General features: G+C 33.0%; 1 protein-coding gene across 1 annotated transcript in view; it reads right to left on the bottom strand.

Annotated features, from left to right (window-relative positions):
- Positions 1–22,923, bottom strand: part of Dmd (dystrophin) — a 1,571,027-nt gene that overhangs the window by 1,265,199 nt on the left and 282,905 nt on the right. The window contains exon 13 of the mRNA XM_076918257.1: positions 12,881–13,004. Within this exon, the coding sequence (XP_076774372.1) occupies positions 12,881–13,004 (124 nt within the window). The remainder of the gene's footprint in view (positions 1–12,880; positions 13,005–22,923) is intronic.

Genomic DNA, 22,923 nt, shown 5'->3' with positions numbered 1-22,923 from the left:
CCTTGAAATTCAATTTCATAAAGAGAGAATTGGACAAACATGAAGGGTTCAGACTTGCTCATTGACCTGAGAACTCCGTGAAAATAAAATAGTTACACTAGTGTCTCCATAAGGTTAAAATCAAAAACAAAGTTCTAGCATTCACCTTTTCTCATCTGTTCAATTTTTGTGTTCCATAATCTTTTACAACATTCTGGTCTGCCGTACTTAGCAGCTTACTCACACATGATTCCCAATAATTCATTACCTTTGTCACTAAAAAAGAAATGTTATTCATAATGATAATGTGCTAAGGGCACAGTAGGAAGGAGATAATTCTAAGTAATTACATAATATTAACTACCAAGAGCAACAGGAGGGTTTAAATTATTCTTATTTGAATTACAATATATGAAAATATTAAGCAAAGAAAAAATCTTATGTTTTAGTACAGTAAAATGAACAAAGATAATAAACACTAACTTAATGCTCATTAATTTATGTTTCACTTATTAGGCTGGGAGTATTTTACTCCATGGTTAAGTAGAACTTCTCCTGAACCAGAGCCTGGATCTCAGCACCTACCTACAAAAATTGGCTTCCCTAAGAAAACCTGTAACCAAAGTTCTGAGGCAGCAGAGATTGCTAGATTGTTAGGGCTTGCTTGTTTCTAACCTAGCTGAGAATATCCAAGCTGAATTCAGGATAAGATCCTTGTGTTGAAGAGAAATGGTGGAGAATAAAAGTTATCCAAACCTTTACTCTTGCATCTACTTATGTGCCCCACTTCTGTGCACTACATACACACACACACACACACACACACACACACACACATACACACACACAAAGGGAGAGAGAGAGTCACACATGCATACATAACAAATTTTTTCTGTTATGTTTTATTGTCATAGTACTTTTGTATTTGATGAGATTGGTATTTTCATTTTTTATAAAAATTATATAAAGAAGAATTAGATGACCACATAGAACTGACAAATAAGTAAATTATATGTATAATTCCCTTAAATGCCATTATCATAGTCTCTATTCTGAATGTCTAATAAGATGATTAATTAGCAATTCTCCCTAGTAAGTCAACCTTACAATAGAAAATTGCAGGTAAAATATCTGGATTTCAAATGTTGTTTTCATAACCACTTTAATTATTATTACATAAGTAAAGAAAATAATATCACCACAAGAAAAAAAATAATCTATCGAATGAAAATTTCTCCTCTCTTGTTTTGACAGGGGAGAAAAGTAAGACACAAAGTGGTTTGTGAAACATTTGAAAGTGTCAATATCATTCAAACTCAAGTACCTTATACTGTCTACAAATTATATTTTATATACATTATTTCTATCTAACACACTTCTCAACATTGTGGGGAAAAACAAAGTGCCATTATAATATACTATTCTATAGAAGATAAACATCACTAAGACTAAATGACAAATCAAAAGAGACAGAATTTGAAAAAGTATAGCCTAAAAGAAAAAAAAATTTCTTCTGTTTACAAGTTCAGTACTGTCTCAGAGTTTGTTTCTTCAAGAACTATTTCAATGAAAATTCACCAAATAAGCATGAGTATACCAGAACACAACTCATAGTAAAGGTGAAGATTTAGTTTCTAGGTAGTGAAAGAGTTCTAAAATTTGTCTGTTATTAATTCAGTATGGGCACCAAGATATTAGAAATGATACATGGCACTGGCAGTCACTGGTAACAAACATCAAATACAGTTCAATTGCTGGTCCCATCTGCAAGCGACGTACTATATGGCCAAGGAGAAAATTATGCATATATAGAAATAGAAGCCCTATAAATACAGTTGCTAACACTCTTCACAAATTTGTCAGTTATGAGTTCACATGAGTATTGTCAGGTCAAAGCATATTAAAATGGAATATTGAATAATGGAGGTAAAGTTAAGCATAAAGAAAATGACTAGACAATGAAGTGCCCAGTAAATTTTGAATTTAATAGATGGTGGTAAGTGTTTGTTCACAAATAAATAAAGGGTAGGACATGGATGATAAAATAACAAATATAAACTAGATTGAGTTATTTTTGTTTGGTATTTATCTTTTATTTGTGTGTTTGTTTAGCTCTTTGCTTTTCTACTTTTTGTCTTTGTTGTGGTACATTTTTGCTCAAACTGCTAGAGTTCTGTATACTATCTTTTTAAATACCTCAATAAAGAATTCAAATGTCTGAGCATCAATGTTGTGTCTATTAACTAACAATAATACAGAGCTTTTTAGCAGGCTAAAGGAGACTCTACAGGTAACAGTCTCCAAAATGGGATGATCATTTTTCCCAGTAAAATATGACAGTAGTAATTATTAATTTGAGTAAAACACTAAGACTAAACAAAACATGATATGTACTCATTTTAATTTAGGATGAACCCAGTCATCTTAAAATAGAACCTTGACACAAGATCTGAGTAGATGACCTTGTTCATGAGACTATATGAGCAATTATTCACATTAGAAATTTGGGGAGGATAAAATGCATGATTGAAATATATTGCACAGGAAAGTAATAAATGAAAAGTGTTGATAAAGTTTACTAAACATCACTGAAATTGCTTTCTTATGTATATGACTGTATATGTATACTTCCTCAAATATATGAACAGTTCTATTAAAAGATTTGGTGTAAGTAATTCCTAATATTTTATATTTTACCATCTTTTTTTCTCAGAGAGACATGCATAAAGAACACAGAGATGGGAAAAGCCCATATCACACCTGAACCAAAACAATGCCTAGAAGTCACAATCGAAGAATGGAATCACAGATCTTTTTAAAGTTTTTTTTTTTAAGGTTTGTGTTTCAAGAAGAAACAATGACTTTCCATTTGCTTAAGATACGAAGTTAAAATGGTCTAGAATGTAAATAAATGAAACCAAGAGCAAGAGGAAAGTACCCTATTGCCATACTCAGTCCTATCAAAATTGTCACTGTTATTGCAGGCCATATCTGACTTTCAGTTCTCAGTTTACTTTCGAGCGTAAATTAATCCATTGAATTCCTTTTTCTTCAAGAGAGTAATTATGGTTTTGCTTTGTGGAGTAGTAACATATATGACTTTCCTCTGACATCAAGAGCATATTTTTCTGATTCAATTTCCTGGTTCCTGTCCATCTCCTTGAGCTGTAGCTTTCTTCCCCCTCCCACTTCTCTGCTCCCTCTTGCTCTGGCCCAGCTTGTTCCAGCCCTGCTTGCCCCAGCCTAAAGGTTTTTATTTATTTATTGTATGCAAGTACACAGTAGCTGTCTTCAGATACTCCATAGAAGAGGGCATCAGATCCCATTACAGATGGTTGTGAGCCACTATATGGATTCTGGGATTTGAACTCATTACCTCTGGAAGAACAGTCAGTGCTCTTAACTGCTGAGCTATCTCACCAGCCCAAGCTTTAGTTTTTAAGCATCAATCATTTAACTTATTTTAATCAGGCCAAATCTTAAAAATCTTTTCATGAGCTAAAAGTATTTCTTCAATCCTTTTATTTATTTTTTCTACACAAACTCTATATTCAAAAAATTTTAAATCTTAATGGTTTTGTATCAGGACAGTTCAGGGCAAAAATATTTGCCTAGCAAGAGTTAGGTTCTGGGTTTATTTCTTATAAACACAAATAAGCCCTATTAACACAAATACACATGTGCACACACACACACACACACACACCTTTTGACCTTATTTCAAACCATAACCAAATAATAGATTAGAATCACTCTTTTCATTATTACTACAATAGTCAAAATACAATATTTCCAAGAGATGCCTATTTTGAAACATAGTATTAAAGGACAGGGATGTAGTTCATTGGTAAAGTGGAAGGTCTGTATTTCAACAAAATTACTGTAAAACAAAAATATTTAGAGCATTATAGGATAGATATGTATTATAGAATATATATGTCTACACACAATATATGTCTATTATATATATATTACATATATTATATATATTACATATATATATTACATATATTATATATATATTACATATATAATGTATATATAATAGACATATATTGTATGTAGACATATATATATAATGCATGGTCAAAGTATTGTATGGATAAGTAGTAAAATAAGAAAGAAAAACATGTTAAGCTTATTAAGCATTATGGAAATTACTTTTGTATGTGTTTTTCAGATAACTTAATAAAGCTAGTCACATCCAGGACCATGTTCCATACTCTACAGCTCAGTAAATTCTTAAGCTCTGCCTAATCCTAAACTCTACCCTTAAGAATTTGTTTACTGTAACTAAAATCCCATCCACATGCTTTCTTGTTACCAGATACAACAGACATGTTCTTACTTTAACGATTTGTATGCACTGAGTGTTTTGCCCTGCTTGAACATAGGCAAACATGTTTGCTCACATGCATAAACAAACACATACACGCTCATACACACACACACACACACACAGTGTCTACCTAACCCTCTTCTTCTAATATTCACTATGACATTTATCACAAACATGTATTTTATACATTTATATCATAATTGATAAGTTATGATTCCAGGTGTTCTCATCTGTTTTCTTTTACAGTCTATATACAATATCTAGAATACTACTGCATATATGCAATATGCAATAAAAACTGCCATAAAGAATTTTTTCAGAAATGTATAAAATTTTTACTTACCATTGTGATTCTTCTATTAAGTACTGATGTGATAATTCCATCCTTTGGGTCATACTGTTTATGAAAATATATCCACCCTTATTTTTATTTTTCTCTAGCTGATTTCCTCTAGAAAATATTTCTGGTTTTATGTATACTTGTATATAACTTTTCTTATGTATGACCTCTGTGTGTACATACATATAATTATTTCAATATTACAATAATTTTATACTTCAGTAGAGTATTTTTGAACCATTTGACACATAGAAAAGCAGTTGTTTTTTAATAGTGTCCTATATTTAAATTAGACTCTAAATAATTTAGTATAATAGATACAATTTTGTGTCAAGAATATTGGAACCCAAAATGTGCTAAGAGCTGTTCACCAATAATATAAAATAAAATGTAGGTTCATAAAAGTTAAGAGATAATCAGGAAATTATGATTATAAAATGTACAACTCAATGTGCAATATGAAAGTTAATTGTACATTATAAAATAAAAATATAAGTGTTAAATATTTCCCAAAAATTATACATGAAGAGAATTCTGCTGAACAATAAGTGACTTCAAACTCATGACATTTATTTCTCCTTTCAATCCAACGTCTTTAATAATGTTAGTAAAGTTTATTTTCCCAACAGCCCTATCTTTTTTTAGAAGCAATTAATTTTCTATTAACTTAGCATTCCCTAAAAAGTTTTGTACTTTGACAGAGTGTTAATTTATTCATTCATATTATTCAGAAGTTGTGGCATCCTTCATATCTGTTATGTATTTTGTATTTACATGACACATATAGCTTTGAAAATAATTTTTATATATTGAGCATTTATTGTGTTAAGTACCAATGTCATTCTTGGTTTATGAAATCAAAAGAAATTCAATAAATGAATCGGCACAGAATAAGCAGAAAAGTAAATTCCACTCCCTAATTTGTATAATTCAACAATTAAAACTATATTATAATGTTTCTAACTCAACATGGACAATTAAAAGGAAAACACATAACCAGGCAGTGGTGGCGCACGCCTTTAATCCCAGCACTTGGGAGGCAGGGCAGTCAGATTTCTGAGTTCAAGGCCAGCCTGGTCTACAGAGTAAGTTCCAGGACAGCCAGGGCTATACACAGAAACCCTGCCTGGAAAAAACAAAAAAAGGGGGAGTGGGGAAACAGGTCACTCTAGCCATCCTGAAAGTACCTAGGAGATGTTGACTTTGCCAAAAATTTTCATTCAAAGACCACTAGTAGTAGACTAACAAATGGAATATGTTAAGTTGTTTTTTATTTTTCAAAAGAGATATGACAAGTTACATGCAGAGTGAGCATGTGAAAAGAATTTCAATGTGATCATTATTAAAATGGAACTAAAGGTAGATGAGGAACCAGTGATTTGGAATTTTTTAAATTGATACAATAAGCATTGAGAGTAATTTATATTCAATTTTCATAGTTTTAAAAAATTTAGCAAAGCATGTAAAGTGACTAAATTTATGATTTTTTTAAAAAGAACACTTGGGCCAATAGTGATGATGGTACCTTATTGCTTAGGGTAGTTTTAGTTACCTGCACAAAAAAGTGATTATACTGAGTCGTCTTGTCTAATGTTCTAAGCATAGAACCTTTAAGAACTCTGATGCTGTTTTGTATTTCTTAAATGACTATAAATGGATACAAATCAGTATCCTATTTAAATTGTAGTAAGTCTAGTTTAGCAGAGGTAAAATAAAATGTCAAAAGAAATAGAGTGGTTATAACAAAAAGATTCATTGTCACCTTAAACAAATGACTGTAAAGATAATTGCTAGGTTTAACTATCATTCTTAGAGGATGACAGAGAAATTCTATAGTTTAATTATCTGGTAATAAACTATACACAAACTTCTAGATGACCTATTTTTTTTCTGTTTCATTCCTGCCTTAACAAGAAAATAAAGGAGAATGAATAGAGGTAGGAGACGGAGTTAATTATGTATATTTTAAGCTTCTGTTGTCTAGTAGTTTTCTTTTCTTTGTAAATTAGTTTTAAATTTATCCACAAAATAAAAAATACATATAATTATGGTCATTACAAGATATCCCATTGACTGTACACACATTGTACATATCAGTTTAAATATACTAATTAGATATATATGCTCTGGATATTTAGAATATATATATATACATATATATGTATATATATATATATACTTTTGGATTAGATATCATTTTTTATTTTATGTTTTTCAGTGTTTTACCTGGGTTTCGCATATGTGTACTACCTACATACTGGCTGCCCATAAAATCAGAAGATCTTGGTCATCTAGAATAGATAGTTTTGAGTTATCATATTGGTTCTGGGAACTGTAACATGCCCTCTGCAATAATAAAAAGATGTTCTTAAGTCTTTAGCCCTTTACATGTTATTTCAATAAGAATAAATACAGAAACTTCTAAAACAAAAATAAAGGATAGAGTGAAAAAATTGATTCTCAAACTATTGAATAGAAAAAGGGACCAAATATGTAAAAATTCATAATACATACTAGTAAACGAATGGAGAAAACAACTGCAGGGAAAAACTGGGGAATAGAGTGTTGTCCTTCAAGTACATTGAATAAGTTAATGTACAAAGGTATTCAAATGTGTTTCAAGGACAAGATAATTTTTAAAATCACAGAAAACAAACAGTTGTTTAGATTCTGATGATGAATCTCAGGATAAAGAGAAAATGTAGATATGAATATGTAGCTAATTGGAAGTTGTTCTTTAGTACAGACACTGCAGTGATATTGAGACTGTATTGATACCTTATCTCAGAAATGTGTAACATTCTGCATCAAATGATATGCAGACACAGATACTATGGGCACAAATGTACGTACTTTTAAAAGTACTATGTTTGACTTAATAAGCAACTATATACTGTGGCTGTTACAGAAAATTTTAGAGAAATTATAAATCCTGAAAATTAAAAAAGTTTGAGGGATAATTAACTAATGATGTATGAATACTCCATGAAGATGCAACCCTGACTCTGTTAAAATGTGTTACTTAAGAAACAGAGTTTGTTGGGTGGTTTTGGCACATACTTTCAGTCAGGTCTATCTTTATGAGTTCAGAGCCAGTCTGGTCTATAGAGATCCAGGGAAGCCAGGGCTACACAGAGAAATCCTGTCATGGAAAACTAAAACAAAGAAACTAACAATGTCAGCTTATAAGTGTTTACTACAGAGACTCAGCAGACAACAAAGGAGCCTCCATGAAACTGACCTAGGCCCTCTGCATATATGTTGCAGTTGTGTAGCATGGTTTCTTTGTGGGACTCCTAACAGTGGGAGAAGAGGCTGTCTCTGACTCATTTTCAGGCTTTTGGGACCCTATCCCTCATAATGTGTTACCTTGTCCATCCTTAATACTAGAGGCACTTAGCCTTACTGAAACTTAATATGCCGGGTTTGGCTGATATCCATGGAAGGCTGGCCCTTTTCTACATAAAAACTGTGGAGTTTTTATGTAGAAAACTAAGGAGTTTTTATGTAGGAAAAAGGAGGCTTGGATAGAAAAAGACCAGAGGAAGAGGGCAGAGGGGAGGTAGAGAGAGCAATATAAGGAGATGAGTGAGGTAAAATTGTAATCAAGATATAAATACTACTACTACTACTACTAATAATAATAATAATAATAATTAATAATTGGAAACTTATTTTGAGGAATAATAATGCCTATAATGTGATCATATGTAAGTAACTGAATCAAGATACAAGAAAAGATTCCAGATGTGTATTGAGATAAATAATATTAAATATCCAATTAAATAGAAAATACTTTGTGCCTACTGACAAATTCTTCAATAAAAAAATAATATGAGAAAATGATACAGTAAAATGTTAAGTATATGGTATGTTCTAAGCCTGAGTAGAAACAAGTTTTCAGATAATAAAAGGATTAATAGAGTTTATCAATTGCTACTGGGCATTATGTGTGAGGAAAAATTTCTCTGTCTAGCAACTCCAGAATATTGTTATTATCCTATGTTTACACATATAAGAAGAACATTTTGTTAATCATATGAATAAAACATATCAACAATAGAGAAGATAAACACGTGCTAAAGTTTAAAATTTGCATAGCTGAAAATAAGTGAAACTGTGCTGAGAAATAAGTTATTACTTTCTAATTTCAACAAAAAACCCACTTTAGGTATTAAATAAAATAGGAGAAATTCATCAATAGAAGAAAAAAGCAATTAATGCTTCATCATTTTTAATGATTATCTATGAGTCAATTAATACCAGGACTTTTCATGAGAAGGACCTTTCCTGAGTTCACAATAACTTACATAAACTGACAAATGAGGAAATCAAGAAAATTAATGTACACCTGAGCTGAATATCCATCATCATTTCTCTCTAGAGTCTTTAATGCATATACAATGTATTTAGCTTAAAGGCCATTTCTAGGAACATCATTTCATGTCCTATTTTATTTGGCAATTAAGAACAATGCTATTGTTTCAGAAGATGAGATTCAAAGTTAAGAGTGGTGACTGAAAAATGTGTCAAAATATCATAGAATATTGTACATTTTTAGTACCTTTGGTATATCATGCTGACGTTATTGACTTTTTAAAGTTTTTTGCTTTTAAATAGCCAACTGATGAGAAAAAATTGAATTTTTATTTCCTAAATCATAGAACTCCATCTTCATATTTGATTAAAGGCATTTAAAACACAGAAATAAGATGATACACAGAAAACTCTACAAATCAAATCAATAAAAACCTCAATCAATTAAATCACTAAGGTAATTCATACTGATGTGTTGAATATATGATATAAACTCTGAAACATAGAGGGCAATTTTTTTCTAAATAATTCTTTTACTCAATGAATTTTTTCCACCTGTGATTTTCAATCCCAAATTAGATAGGTTACATGGAGGAACAGGAAGGATATGCTAAAGATTTGTTAAGAGAAGAACAGGGACATAAAGGAGAATAGACATTACAGAATGCATTAATTAAAGATGTAAGAAGAAGCTTTATAGAAATCCTCAGGTTTTAAGATATAAAATTAAAATGTGCCTTTCATGGGTGACCAATGTTTTTCCTAAAAGACACAGGGTTATGAACTGAAATTCTCAGTGCCAGGCACCCATAGCTCAATGAGTAAATATGGTTAGGGAGGTCCCGCTGCATCTAAACAACACAAACTATTGGCATTTATCTTGTTTTTGTCCATAGTAAGTAAATGCTAAAATCCTATTGCTGAAAATTCCACTCACTTTACATACAACACATTAGAAAAATTAATCTTGAATGACCACAAAACTCATTTCCAGAGGCTTAGTTTGAATGGTATCGGTCATTCTATGCAGGCTACCAGGAGAGAGAAGACACAGTGGTTTCACTTAGAACTGAACCCCTAATTTCAACATGATTCCCAATATTTACCCTTTGATGTAATTTTAATAGTGGAATGATAATTGTAGAGGCAGCCAAATGCTTCCTGATTGACTGTTCCAATGGAAATAAATTCATGGTCTCTGGGATGGAATATACTAATAGTGTTATGTTAAATGATCATGCTGGAAACCATCATCTCTTTTTTTTAGATATGGATTTATGCTACTTTCAACTTTGGTCACAAAACTTCTTTATGTAGTGAGTAAACAGAGACATATATCTGACAAAATTGTCATTGTTTGTAATCATAAATACTCAGGTGTGAATCATCTATATTAACCTTCCATCATGCAAGCGATCCTCACAGAAGAACAACAGACAGAACATAAGATCTAATGGATGAGGAAGAAAGAACGTAAGATACAGAGTTTTTGACCACACATGCATAAAGATTAAGCAACCCAATGTTACAACATGAATAGTTGAAAGGCTTCTAAGTCTCCACACTTAGTGGTTGGTTCAGCTATTAGCTGTTGATGGTTGCTAAATGAAGGAGAGTGCCTCTTGTTTAGGAACGTGGCTGGTGATAGACTACCCTTGCTTTTTTTTTGATTGCCCAAAACAAGGTCCATACTGGCAGCACAGATTGAACTTCAAAGTGTATTTATAATAATCAAAAGAAGACATTAAGTTGAAAGAGTGATAGGGTGAGGAAATGATGATAAATGAAGGAAGTGAACTCTCTAAAATTAGGAAAATTTCAAAGAATAAAAATTATTTTAAAAGAATTATTTCAAAATCATAAAAATTATATTTTAAAATACATATACTTTTTCCCAATCTGTTTTTATACCATTTTAATTACATGCAAGTATTAAGGTCAGTTCTAGGTTGAGGAACTAGCAATACAATAAATGCAAATAGTCAAGGAACAAGCAATGCAATAAGCAAATTCCATGAACACCCCTGTGATCAGTTTCTAAGGGCTTATCAGGATGACCAAAATATCTGAGCCTACTTCCCTGTCCTAGCCCAAAGTAATTTTCATGTCTGAAGCCTACTTATTTGTTCTAGTCTAAAATTTAGATTCCTGCCTGAAAGTACTTCTTTGTTCTGGCCTAATGTTTAGATTCCTGCCTGAGATTACTTCTTTGTTGGCCTACGATTTAGACTCCTACCTGAAATTACTTTGTTGTTCTAGTCTAAGATTTAGTTTCTTGCCTGAAATTATCTCTTTGTTCTAGCCTAATGTCAGATTCCTGCCTGAAGCCCATTTTCTTGTCCTTGGCCAATGTCAAATTCCTGTCAAGCAGCTGCCAAAACTCTCCACGTTATATATATATTATATATATTATATATATATATATATATATATATATGAACTATATATATTGTATATATATATAAACAAGACTGAGCCTGTCTTAGGTCTTTCTGACAAGAATGTCTTCCTTACCCATCATAGAATATATGTTATCAAAAGCAATGCACTTCTGTCTTAGGTTGGTAAGGCTCTATGCAGACTCTTACCTGTCCTTGGCTTGCCAGCCTGTTAAATTGATAACTGTCTGGGGGGTCCATTTTCAGTTTCAAGCCATGTACTTTGACTGCCATTAAATACATATACTTAAACTAAGATAATACTGTTAAGTTATTTTTTGTGTATTATCATTTAATTTATTCTCAAAATTGTATCATTAATAATGAAATCATTTTTATTATGTGAAACTATTCTAGCCTATTATGATGCTAATAAAACCATATCTCATATACAGCTAATATGAAATTCAAAATAACTACCTTGTAAATACAAATAATGTTGATTTCTAAAAATGACAAATTATTTTTGCTCCTTGGAAATCCTTAAACAATATGAAAGTTTATCCTAAAATATATTTTGGTGGTTATAATTCTTGCTCCTTGAGCATCCTTAAACAATATAAAAGGTTATCCTAAAATATATTTTGGTGGTTATAATTCTTCAACATTTCTATGCCTAAGGTAAAGCAAGAGCAAATATGTGAAGTAGTATTATGTTTGCAGTCATGTAAATATATTTTATAGGTCAGGACTTAAATGCTGATGCATACATTTGCGAGTGATATTTTTATAACTAAAATTAATTCACATTTACTCTTTGGAACCTGTTCATTTTATTTACCTTGGTTTGTAGAAAGTGTCTTAGAAAATACTGTCAATTACATACTAAAAATGAATGTTGTGTAATTGTTCAAGTTGAGAAACCAAAACACTGATAATTTCCCAGAAGGTGTAACAGCTTCTTATTAAGTCAATAGAAATCCTGTTGTGAAGGTCAAACCATATAATCTCATAAGGGATTAAATGTTGCAAACTATCTGCTGCTAAAAATAAATACTGAAAAGGATATTCATCTTTTAGGTGAGCTGATGCAATATATAGCTATCTTGGATATATAAATGTTATCATTTTGACAGGTATTGATTACTATAAACATATATTTTGATTCTGTATAAACAGTATCCTTTATTGGCCTATCTAATTTTACTGTACTCTATTATGCACTGTTCTGTTAACTTTCTAAGGTCAAGAACAATTTATGAAGAAGTGTCAACATAAGTAGATTGTCTAAAGTTTTACTTATAAATACTGCTAAAGTTAAAAAGAATATGAAAATCCTTCCTGTAGCAGATTCTGAATAGATTTTTCTAGGCAAATATTTTTGTGCTTTTTGTTATCTAAATTATTTTATATATTGAATATTATTTTATTTTATTGCTTTAACTTCAATGACTATAACACAGATATTTGAAACAAAAAATTTGAAAGCAGTGCAAAACAGAAATATAAGATGAATGAAGAACATACATTGACTTTTTCTTTCAAGTCTGAGATGTTGCCTTCTTTTCGATAGACTGCAAATTCAGAACTCTGTAATACAGCTTCTGAACGAGTAATCCAACTGTGAAGTTCAGTTATATCGACATCCAACCTAAGAGAGCAAAGAATAAGGCTCATTATTTCTTTATTATCTCTTACTTCTGTATGGAAAGAAAAAAAATGTATTCACATTTACCACATCCCTTCTCTTCTGATGCTTCTATTATTGTTAATAGTATCACCATCTCCCTAGTTAAGTAGATTCAAACTTTGGAGTCAACTTTGATCTAGATTCTTGTGATCATAGAGTCCATTTTATTCAACTCAATGCAGCAATCATCTGCACAGCATTTCCTACAATCTATTATCTAGACTCTGCTTGAAAGGTTTGCTACCGCACTACTCCAAATGACTATTTTTGAAAAAATATTTACAATAAACTAAAACAGTGCTGTGCTGGTTGTACCAATTAAACCATAATTCTGATATTCATTTTCTCAAATGGCATCCAAACCATCAATGTGGGCTTTTCCATGAAACTTGGTAGGAAAATTGACATCAATAAGAGTAATCTGAGTAAAATCTTAGCAAATTAAAATTCTTCCTCATGCAGCATACATTCTGAAACTCCAGTTATAGCACAAGAAGCCTAACTGGATGATGATGTAACTCTCCATTATCAATAAAGTACAAAGCAATATGTGTGTGAATACTCATCTTTTACCTTCTGAAATATCTCAGTATGACTTGAAGTTGCTGAAATACATGCTCCAACTATCATTAGAAAAATAAAACAAATAAATACTCAGTATACTAATTTCTGTCTCATTTAGTTACTATTGTTATGATGAAACAAAGCAATCAAAGCAACTTGGTGGAGGGAGTTAATTTGTCTGATACTTCTGAGATGGGAACCTCAGCTGAGAAACCAAGGCACTTTCTCAGCTGAGCTTCTCTCTTCTCAGATAACTCAAACATGTGTCAATGTTGACATAAAACTAGCCAACACAGGAGCTGTAATAAACAATGAGTCATTGTTGTTTGAGGCTATTAAATTTTGGTGAGGGTCATTCTGCGGCAACAAATATCATCTATCTAGTTATTTCAAAACATTGTTTCCTTGGTTCTTTGAAATTACTCTGAATGTTAAATCTAAACAAATTTTGCATGCTACTGAGTCAAAATAAGTGTCCTTCAGTAGATGAAATGATCAAGATACATACATAGTACACACGCACACAGTGGAATACTACTGAGCTTTTAAAATCCATCTGTTTCATTTATCAACTTTCCTCTTTTAATTACAAATTTTTATTAAAATATGGAGTTCTCTTCAATTGAAAAAGAAACTTTTTGCATTGCTGATTAATTTATGTTCATTTACTAAGTCAATATCTTGGGGCTATAGTCAGTTTAATAACCACAGTGTCCAGTGTACTCCTAGCAACATTTTTTCCCACTCAATAGCAGTATGTATTAGGAGAGTATGTTTCAGGGTTGGTTTTTTTCCTGTTTATGTTTTTGGCTCAATGTAAAATTTGCAGTCTCTGCCTACATTTTCACTGGGAAGTGACCAGGAGAGAGAAGAAATTCTGAGAGTTTAGTATTTCACTAGTATTAATGAATTGTTAGAGTTCTTCTTAATCATCTTCAAAATGATGCCACTCAGCTGGACAACCATGCAATGTTTTATACACAGTCTCTCAGAGGTCTCTGTGGGACTGAATGCCAGTTGTTCACAGCAATAACCTCGTCTCTCTTCATTTAACATTTTCTATTGGCCACATTCTTTTCCTTATGTTCCTACTTAGCAAGTCCCAGGAACACTTTTCAAATAAACTGAAGACTAGATCTGAGTCTCCAGAACTGCTAAAGAAGTCTGTACCATGTTAATGTAGGCCCTAGGCCCATAATTATGCAACAAATATTTTTTAAACTTAAACTTAGACGTACAATATCATGTGTTTAAAGGATTATCTAATGTAACTCTGAGCTACTTTTATTCTCTAGCAGTCTTAGAAGTCCATAGTTTTCTTCTTTACAGAAAAGTTACAATTAATATGCAAGGTTTTCTTCTCCTTCCTATGTGAAGATATTTCATCTTACTATAAGCACCTCCTTCTTCATTTTCTTCTCTGAAATTAGGCTGACTTCAGCATTTACATAAAATCTACCAATATTTTCATTTTGGACATCAGGCTATGACTTCACAAACAACTGAGTCCCAATTTTCAATTATCTATAATAGAAATTCATCCACACCCTCTGAGTTCATTTTATAAAGAAACTATCAAAATTGATAAAAGTTTTATTATGCCATCTTCGTTTATATTCAAATGCATTCATATTTTTATAGGACGAAGAACAAACTTTTAATGACATCCTTTTTAATGTTTTTAATAGACATGTTAACCTTTTCATGTCTGTAATTTATTTAAAGCATATCTTCCTTCACGTGTCTTAGAATAATCAGAACTATATACTTCAGGTTTGTTATCTCCTCCCATCCCATATGAACAGAAAAATCCCTTCTTGACTAGTATCTAGCAAGCCATTGGAAGATTTCCAATATAATCTCTTTTCATTGCTTTAGTTCATGTTTTTCTTTAAATAAATTTGAACAAGTTTTATAAAAAATACTTTGGATTAAAAACATGAATTCTAATCTACACACTAATCACTATAAAACTTGGCATTTAGAATTAACCACTGTATTGCTTTAGATTTTCTGTAGAAAATACTACCCCATTCCATAGATAGGTCCATGAAACTCTAACTCAACTTATTTCATTGATTAACAGACATTCAAAGAACTTTCAAGAAAGATTTATAGTATAGAAACAATTTACACTAATCTTGTTTGTTCATATTACAATCTAAATTGCATGCTTCAACTACCATTACATCCATTGTCAAAAAATAAAACTAAAAGAAATAGAAGTAAATAATTTTTATGCAAAAGAAATGTTAGGCCCTCTCTTGGTCCTTTTGGCTGGGGCAGACACCTAGCTGGTCTTCTCCAATGAAGACACCATATCCTGAGCCATCCTAGAGGAACCACTGCACTCAGAACAGTGGGTAAGAACTCTCACCCACTACCCTAGGCCCCAGAGCTACAACTGTGAGCCTGGGGCACTCAGGACCCATCAGCTATCCAACCCCACCCCTCCAGAATACCACTCCCCCTCCATCCCTCACTTGGTCCCTTTGCCTGGGGCAGACACCTAGCTGGTCTGCTCACATGAAGACAACATATCCTGAGCCATCCCAGAGGAACCACTGCACTCAGAGCAGAGAACAAACCACTGCACTCAGAGCAGCAGGCTTTCGGGATCCCAGAGGCAGCCTGAGTCCCAAAAGTTCTTCCACCCAGGAGCTCAGGATCACAGAGACATCTGGACTCTGAGGAGTTCTGACACAAACAAGATAACTGGAAAGACAGGATCCAGTCAGAGACAGTGAGTGCAGGTAGCACTAGAGTTAACTAGATGGTGGAAAGCAAGCACAAGAACATAAGCAACAGGAGTCAAAGTTACTTGGCATCATCGGAACCTAGTTCTCCAACTCTAGTAAGCCCTGGACACCCCATCACACCAGAAAAGCAGGTTTCAGAATTAAAATCACTTCTCATGATGATGATAGAGGACTTTAAGAGGGACAGAAATAACTCCCTTAAAGAAGTACAGGAGAACACGGGTAAACAGGCAGAAGCCCTAAAAGAGGAAACACAATAAAAGGACCTGCAAGAAAACACAACCAAACCGGTAAAGGAATTAAACAAAACCATCCAGGATCTAAAAGTAGAAGTAAAAACAATAAAGAAATCTCAAAGGGAGACTACCCTGGAGATAGAAAAACTAGGAAAAAATCAGGAGTCATAGACGCAAGCATCACCAACAGAATACGAGAGATGATAGAAGAGAGAATTTCATGTGCCTTAGAAGATACCATGGAAAGCACTGACACAACTGTCAAAGAAAATGAAAATTCAAACAGCTCCTAACCCAAAACATCCAGGAAATCCAGGACACAATGAGAAGATCAAACCTAAGGATAATAGGTATAGATGAGGGTGAAGATTCCCAACTTAAAGGGCCAGTAAATATCTTCAACAAAATTATGGAAGAAAACAATACCAAGATACAACTCACAGACCACACGAAGCTCATGAACAAGTAAGACCAAAGTGTGGGTACTTTGGCCCTTCTTAGGAAAGGTAACAAAATACACATGGGAGCAAATATGGAGACAAAGCATAAGACAGAAACTGAAGGAGGGGCTGTGCAGAGACTGTTTTACCTGGGGATCCATCCCATGTACAGGCACCAAAGGCAGATGATGATGTGGATGCCTGGAAGTGCATGTTGAGAGGAGCCTGATATAGCTGTCTCCTTAGAGGTCTGCGAGAGTCTGACATATTTGGAGGTGGATATTCACAGCTAACCATTGATCTGATCAGGGAGTTCCCAAAGGAGGAGTAAGATAGAAGACTGAAGGAGCTGAAAGGGTTTGTGGCCCCATGAGGAGAGCAACAATACCAGCCAACCAGGGTTCCCAGGGTCCAGCCTGGGAGTACATAGGGATGGACCCATGACTCCAGCTGTATATGTAGGAGAGGATGACAGTTTCAGGCATAGGTGGGTGAGGAAGTCCTTGGTCCAGTGATGGCTGTACACCCCAGTGTGGGGGAAATCGTGGGTGGGGACATATCCTCATAGAAGTGGGAGGAGGTGGAATGGGATAGGGGGTTCCTGGGTAAGGGTAAGGGTATTACACCTGAAATGTAAATAAAATATTCAATTAAAAAACAAACAAAAAAGAAATGTTAGAACACTTGTAGGCATGTGAAACATAAAAAAAAAAATTCATGTTTCAGATATCTCTCCTTTGGCAACAAATTGTTCATAGGAGATAATACAGTATTATTACTCTGCTCAAATGGCATGGCATTAAATGACAACTAATAGTTTACTGGTATATTCATAGATCAGGACATCTCTCCAACACTCATCAAAGAATCTTGTCCTTTCAGTAAATGGCAATTAAAACAGAAACCCTATTACTGTTCAATATGCAGACAACAAATAAAGTCATTCCCATCTCACTCCAAGGTTCAAGGATCTTTTACAAAGAGGAGATAGAAAGATTGAAGGAACTAGAGTTGATGGATATATTTAAGGATACTGTGCTTTCCAGGCACAATAGAGCAGATACACATATATACTCAGAACAATTGCAAGCACATGCACAAGATCTGTTCAAGTCCCAGAAGGACAAAAAATCTCCATACAGAAGATTGGAACATTGATATACTATCCTACCACTAGCGAAGGAGATATTAGCATTTGATGACTGCCGAGAGACAGTCATTTATATTTTTGTTAATGATATTTTGGTTATATTCAAAATATATTGTATCAAAGTCTCTTAAATTTATTTTAAATAGATAGTACATTCACACTTCATCTAACATTTGTCATTACTTTTCTAAATAATAGGCAAGAATATAGCTGTCCAAAAGGAATTTGGTATATTGAAGGATCTATTTGACTAAGTAAAATGTTTTGGACACCAAACTGGAACATACCTCACTTAGAGACCTTGTGAAGATTAAAAACAAAACAAAACAAAACAACAAAAATATCCCCCAATGAGTTAGGGTTAAATCAGCTCAAAAACTAGTGGCTCTGCCAAGCAAATCTGTTTATCTATATACAATGAAGGCTTTGTGGAGTCAATACCATGGTAACAGTCTGCTTGTGGCTCTGTGAAGATTTTAAGTGAGGCATGGCCACCAGTTGGCATGGAGTTCAGATCAATTCAAACACAAAATAGTGAAACTGTAAACAGCCCTTTTGTTGTTCTTTTTGTTTGTGAGTTTGCCTGATTTTATAAATTTTAAAGGGGATTATACCAGGTGCTGGAACATCTCTTTCAAACAATTATACTGTGGAGCATGATTACAAAATTTAAAAATGTACACATTTTCCATTATACTGTCATTGTATTTGTTTACTTCCTTTGCTTCTGTGCTTTGTGGGTGAGTGGGCATATGCCATGGCCTGAGTGGGGAAGTCAGAGGAGAACAACTACAACATAGAGGGCTCTGTTTTCTCCCAACATAGAGGATCCTGGAATTGAACTCATACCTAACTAGCCACCTTTCTGACTCCTTATTTACACATTTAAAAAGGGATGTCAGATGTTATTTCAGTGCAGTTTTGAGTAAAGGTTTTACCTAGGAAAACTATGTATTCAGAAGCACATAGATTAATACTGCACAGTTCCTTTGCTGGAATGAAATAAATCAAATTAGGAAAATATGAACATATGTTAATTTAAATTAGTTTATACTAGTCACACCTCTACTGTCCACCCTCAATATTGTGATATATTGATTGTTAAGGAAACACGTGCTGTGTAGACATACCTAAAACTCTTGCATGGTTCAAGATCTTAGTCCCTCTCAACAAAATTCTGTTTAAATATTTTCCCCATGGCTTCTAGTTGGTGTTTGTGGTGGTATGAATATGCTTGGCCCAAGGGAGAGCACTATTAGGAGGTATGGGCTTGTTGAAGTAGGTGTGGAGGAAGTATTTCACTATGAGGGTAGGCTTTGAGACCCTCTTTCTAGCTGCCTGGAAGCCAGTCTTCTGGCTGCCTTCCAATCAAGATGTAGAACTCTCAGCTCCTTCTCCAGCTTCATGTCTGCCTGGGTAATGCCATTTTCCCACCTTGACAATAATGGACTGAACCTTAGAACCTGAAAGCCAGCCCAATTAAATGTTGCCCTTTCTAAGATTGCCTTGGCCATGATGTCTCCTTAGAGCAACAGAAACACCCAGATTGTTAATTTGTCAACTACGTCTATGATTGTCTTTTAATATATTTTCTGTTTCTGTTATAATTAAATTTTAGCATAATTTTAATTTGCATGTTATCTGACAGTTATCTTAAAATTAACCAAACTGCTATAAATGTATACATGTGTTTTCCTCAGTACATTCTAGAAGCAGTTAATTTTTTTTTTTTTTTTGCTTACTTAGATTTGGCAGCATTTCACATTTTTATGATCATTAATATGATTTATCTCTGTATTGTTAACTAAAATATTCTATAGCAATGAATTGTTCAATCTAGATCCCACTATGTAATGGTCAGCATTACTGCTTACAGTTCTTAGAGGAAGCAGTCAATGTTATGCATTGCTTTTCTCTAATGCCTATGGACAGTACCACTTCTTAACACGAGACAAGAAGGGGGAGGAGATGCAGTGTTTGAAAGGATTCTGATTTATTCTTTCACAGTGTGCCAACAGCCTATACTTGGTGCTGAGACAATGAATGCAGTCATCTTAGAGCTTACAGATACTGTTTTTTAATGTAATAGTTACACACATATTTAATGAGTTATCAGTTTGTTAGCTATTTAACTGTTAGCTGCAGTTGTCTTAAGTGTGTAGGACTCAGGTTTTCAACTTGTCCAAAATCATCAGATACACATTCTGAGGTGTGGAGCAAAGTAACAGATTCTTCTTCATGTAAATACTTAATGCTCAAAAATTAGGTGCTAAATAGTATTCCCAGTGCCTTGTTAGAGATATAATTTTCATGTTTTTTCTACCTGAGGCTAAGCAATTCAAGATCCTCTCTACCTTATGAATTCAACAAGGCGCACATTTCTTCACTCTCCTTACATAGTCACTCGCTATTTATGGAAGATTCAAATTTCAACATCATGCTACATATCCAACAGTAGGAAAGCTAAATTTCTCTAAACATGCTGTAATACAGATTCAGTCTTAGCCAGTTAATTTTCTCAGAAACTGTGACATAAATTAGGCCAGTGTTACCTCATATGGTCAACAGTAAGAAATTATTGTATAGGCATTTCAATGTAAATAAAAGCCAAAAGAATATAAAACATTCTGGAGAACCAAAGAAATATTTGTATACTTATAGTTAAAAGTTGTTAAAATTTGACTCATCAATATCTTATCAATGTACAGATATTACCACTGTGTTATTGTGGAAAGGGAGCTTCTGGATGAGCACTGATTGTGCACTATTTCAATTTTTTGTTTAGTGACTCCTATTTTGAGTATTAACCAAGATGACATACATATTTGCATTAACATCCACTCAGTTCTGTTGAACTTTCCATATGTAATTTATCGTTTTCACTTTTTGTAGATTGGCTTCTATTATTCATTACATTTACAGTACATTCTATTTTTTAAAGATTTATTTATTTATTTTACTGATATGAGTACACTGTCACTTTCTTAGACATGCCAGAAGTGGGCATCAGATCCCATTACAGACGGTTGTGAGCCACCATGTGATTACTAGGAATTGAACTCGGGACCTCTGGAAGAGCAGTCAGTGCTCTTAACCACTGAGCCATCTCTCCAGCCCCCTATGGTACATTCTTAAAGAGACTCTTTGAAATCCCTGAAGTTTATTTTTCAAAAGGGGGCATAGGATAGAAGCTTTCTAGGGAGGGGAAATGGGGAAAGGGGATGGCATCTGAAATGTAAATAAAATATTCAATAAAAAAAGGAAAAAAATTCAAAAAAGAAAGAAGTAACATCATATGGGTCAAGATGATGACTCAGATGGTAATGATGCTTGCAAGCAACATAAAGCAAGTGACCTGAGGTTGATTCTTGGAACCCATATACAAGTAGAACAAGAGAACTGACAACACAAAGCTGTTCTCTGACCTCTATGCCTTTACTGTGGTACACACACACACACATATACACACACACTAGTAATAATGATGTTGCTGAAAATAATAATTATAATCTTGATAAATAGGAAGAAAAGGCTGCCATCAAATTTGTCAATATAAAAACAAAAGTATTTTAAAAGTATTCCACGGAAATAAGTTCACTTATCTTTATAGTGGAAATTGTTTTAATTTAAGATACAAACCTGACATTAGATATTTTTACATTGTGGTTTTCCTATCCCAAAACATTAATTTATTCATTCTTCAATATTAACATTCCTATCAAGAAACCTATTCCTTTTTTGTCTTAAATGAATTTGTAGTTTTAGATGTGTAAACTTAAGCACATTCTTCATAAAACTACACATTTCAATACAGTAAAATTTGATGATTGCAATTTGCAATAAAATGCAATTTTGAAAGCTACTGAATATATAATTTAGCATAATTCACTTTGTCCCAAAATATGCCTACTCATTGTGGGTTTAATTTGAACTTTTCCAAAGTATTATCCATCAAATTGGGTTATCTTCATTATTAATTATGGAGAGGAAATTACATGAGTTGTTTTTGTGATATATTCTATAAAATGCAATGTCAGTGCTTTAGGACTTTAGCTAATTAAGGTTAAGAAAGTCTCTGAGTTACATGTCATTGTTTTTTTTTTTTTTTTTTTTTTGATAGAAAGCTGACTACACTTAACAGTCAGACTTCTGCTGTAAAAGGTAATACTTAGTTAAAGTATTTCACTATCTGGTAGATAAAAACATCTTTAAAATAATCTCCTCACTTACTCTTAATATCAAAGCTTAATCACTTAAGATCCCAGCCTAATGTGTACGTCTAACATGTGACATGATTTCAGGAAGTCACTTTCGCATATAATATGAAATTTCTACTCATATAATGTTTATGGAAAAACTATCCCAAAAGTTCAAAACTAAAGAAATTCCCTAAACTGTAAATGCTGGTGGTAGTTATAACAGAAGAATTCATTATAATGTAAACAAATATGAAAATATAAAAATTGTGTGGCCTAGACGATTTATGAGAAAATGTTGCTAAGCCACAGATGCCTCAAGATTTGTTTTACATCTTTCATAAATTTAAAAGTCCATATAAAACATAAATATGGGCAAAAATAACCTTAAGTAACATGAGTATTATCTTATGTGATACATCTATATGTGACATGCTGTCTAGTTCAATGTAATATACCTAGTTGAAACTACTTTACATTTACTTTAAAATCAAATTGGAAAAGCTAAGAATGTCCTTGTAAAAAGATATGAATC

This window comes from Arvicanthis niloticus, chromosome X (assembly GCF_011762505.2).
Source record: "Arvicanthis niloticus isolate mArvNil1 chromosome X, mArvNil1.pat.X, whole genome shotgun sequence".
Taxonomy (NCBI): Eukaryota; Metazoa; Chordata; class Mammalia; order Rodentia; family Muridae; genus Arvicanthis; species Arvicanthis niloticus.
This window is presented reverse-complemented; position numbering and strand designations above follow the sequence as displayed.